This window comes from Lipotes vexillifer, unplaced genomic scaffold, assembly GCF_000442215.2.
Source record: "Lipotes vexillifer unplaced genomic scaffold, Lipotes_vexillifer_v1.1 C27174455, whole genome shotgun sequence".
NCBI lineage: Eukaryota > Metazoa > Chordata > Mammalia > Artiodactyla > Lipotidae > Lipotes > Lipotes vexillifer.
In genome coordinates this window covers 1,249-3,304 of record NW_006793161.1, presented here as the reverse complement: position 1 = coordinate 3,304, position 2,056 = coordinate 1,249, and the positions used below count along the sequence as shown (strand labels likewise).

The following is a 2,056-nucleotide window of genomic DNA, read 5'->3' as shown; positions in this document are numbered from 1 at the left end:
TATTTTTGGCTGCGTTGGGTCTTCATTGCTGCATGCGGGCTTTCTCTAGTTGCGGTGAGCGGGTCTACTCTTTATTGTGGTGCGCGGGCTTCTCATTGTGGTGGCTTCTCTTGTTGTGGAGCACAGGCTCTAGGCACAGGGGCTTCAGTAGTTGTAGCACGTGGGCTCAGAAGTTGTGGCTCGCGGGCTGTAGAGCGCAGGCTCAGTAGCTGTGGTGCACGGGCTTAGTTACTCCGTGGCATATGGGATCTTCCCGGACCAGGGCTTGAACTCGCATTGGGAGGCGGATTCTTATTCACTGCGCCACCAGGGAAGTCCCACAGTTTGTCTTTAACACCTACATCATTACCCAAATTTGGACACCTTATTTTGGATATCTGCCCTTCACATACAAGGTCATAGTCTCCACTGTCACTCCTGAAACACATGTGTTAGTGTTTTTATTTGCAGTGACATTTCTGCCTGAGGCTTCTTTGACTTTGTTTTGAAGTTTATTTTCAAGAATTAAATGAAAAAGCCTATTGAGCCCGTTATTGCTTGTATTTATTTATTCTTTCCCCCTGCTTAGTTGTTAGATGAGTGACCCAGTGCCAGAGCCCACAGAATGCCTGGAATGTGCGCTAACACTGCAGAACCGCTGAAAACACAAACGTGTTCCTTATAAAGAAGGACATAGTGAGAATGACATTACCAGTCTCTTAAGTGGGGATAGTCTTAGGACACTGATAATTTCAAGAATGGAAGCAAATTCGGAAGCACAACCAGCCCCAGAGAGTTGCAACTAAGTAATCCATCTCAGTTCTCAGAAATTGCACCAATTTCTATCTTTTCTTTTTTATCTTAATGTCATGGGTTTTTAAACCTTTTTCCAGACCTTTTAAGGAAAGGTCTGGAAGAGCTAGCATTTCTTGAGCATCTACATATGCCTAGAATATTAAGAAATTTGTATTTTTTTCTGGTCATGGATGCATAAAGATAGAAAGTCTATCCTAAAACGTTTATTTTTACCAAGGAAACGATTAGGGGTCCAAGAATCTGGACTTGTTTAAGGCCCTCAGAGAGGGTGTCAGCAGTTTCAGGAGTTAATAAGATCAAGTCTGAGATCTGTTTTACTGAAAAATGAAGTACTTGCCTTCATCTATTCTGAGGACAATAACAAAGGGGCATAAAATTCGAAGGAAAGACTTAAATTTAATATAATGAGTGTTGTGTCCTATCCGAAATGAAACCCTAAAAGATGTTTATAAGTGGTGAGTGACAGATTCTAATTCATTGAAAATATTCTGGTATTTGTAAGGCACTATCTCGAGGATGATTTCTCAGTTTGAGTCGGTATAAAGAGAAGTATTTGTTTGTGGTCCCGTGATACCGAGTTCATATTTCTTCTCATGTCGTTTTCTTTGAGAATGCGTTCTTCCCCACGACTAACCTACCTGAGTGTTGCTGATGCTTATCTACTCAACCGGACTTGGTCTTGGGGCGGCAATGAACAGTGTCGTTGGTACATTGCCAACCTCATCTCCTGCTTCCCGAGTGTGTGTCCATGATGACAAGGGGAACCCCATGTCTTGGTCTGTCACAGACCAGTTTGCCACCATGTGCCATGGCTAAACCCTGCCAGAGCATCGCAGGAAAGGTTACAGCCAGCTGGTGGCCCTCACGCTGGCCAGGAAGTTGCAAAGCCAGGGATTCCCCTCTCAGGGCAACGTCCTGGATGACAACGTGTTCTCCATCAGCCTCCTAAACAGCATCCAAGCTGAGTTCTTGCCTGGTTGATTCTATAGGCTTATTCTCACCCCTGCAGCTTTCTCTGGGCAAGTTCACCCCTAGCCCATTAGAACTCCAGGAATTTTCTTCCTTTTTCTGAACACACACATGCTCCTAGCTGTCAGTGAGGAGAAAAATTAAAACTATAATCAGGAGAACCTTAAATTTTTGAAAAGGACCAGAAGACAAGCATGGTTAGGCTGGGAATGCCTAACTCTCCCTGTCTCAAGTTTCTAAAGTAATGACTATAGGGGTCAGAGACAGCTATGGCTAAAAACAGGATAATTAT

The 2,056-nt window shown here is 43.8% G+C and overlaps 1 protein-coding gene across 1 annotated transcript; it reads left to right on the top strand.

Moving 5' to 3' along the window:
• The first annotated feature begins 1,406 nt into the window (after window positions 1–1,406).
• LOC103083904 (glycine N-acyltransferase-like protein 3) lies at window positions 1,407–1,830 on the top strand. Its single transcript, XM_082931379.1, is given in 2 exon segments — window positions 1,407–1,531; window positions 1,533–1,830. Coding segments are annotated over 2 exon segments (423 nt in total).
• Window positions 1,831–2,056: the final 226 nt, after the last annotated feature.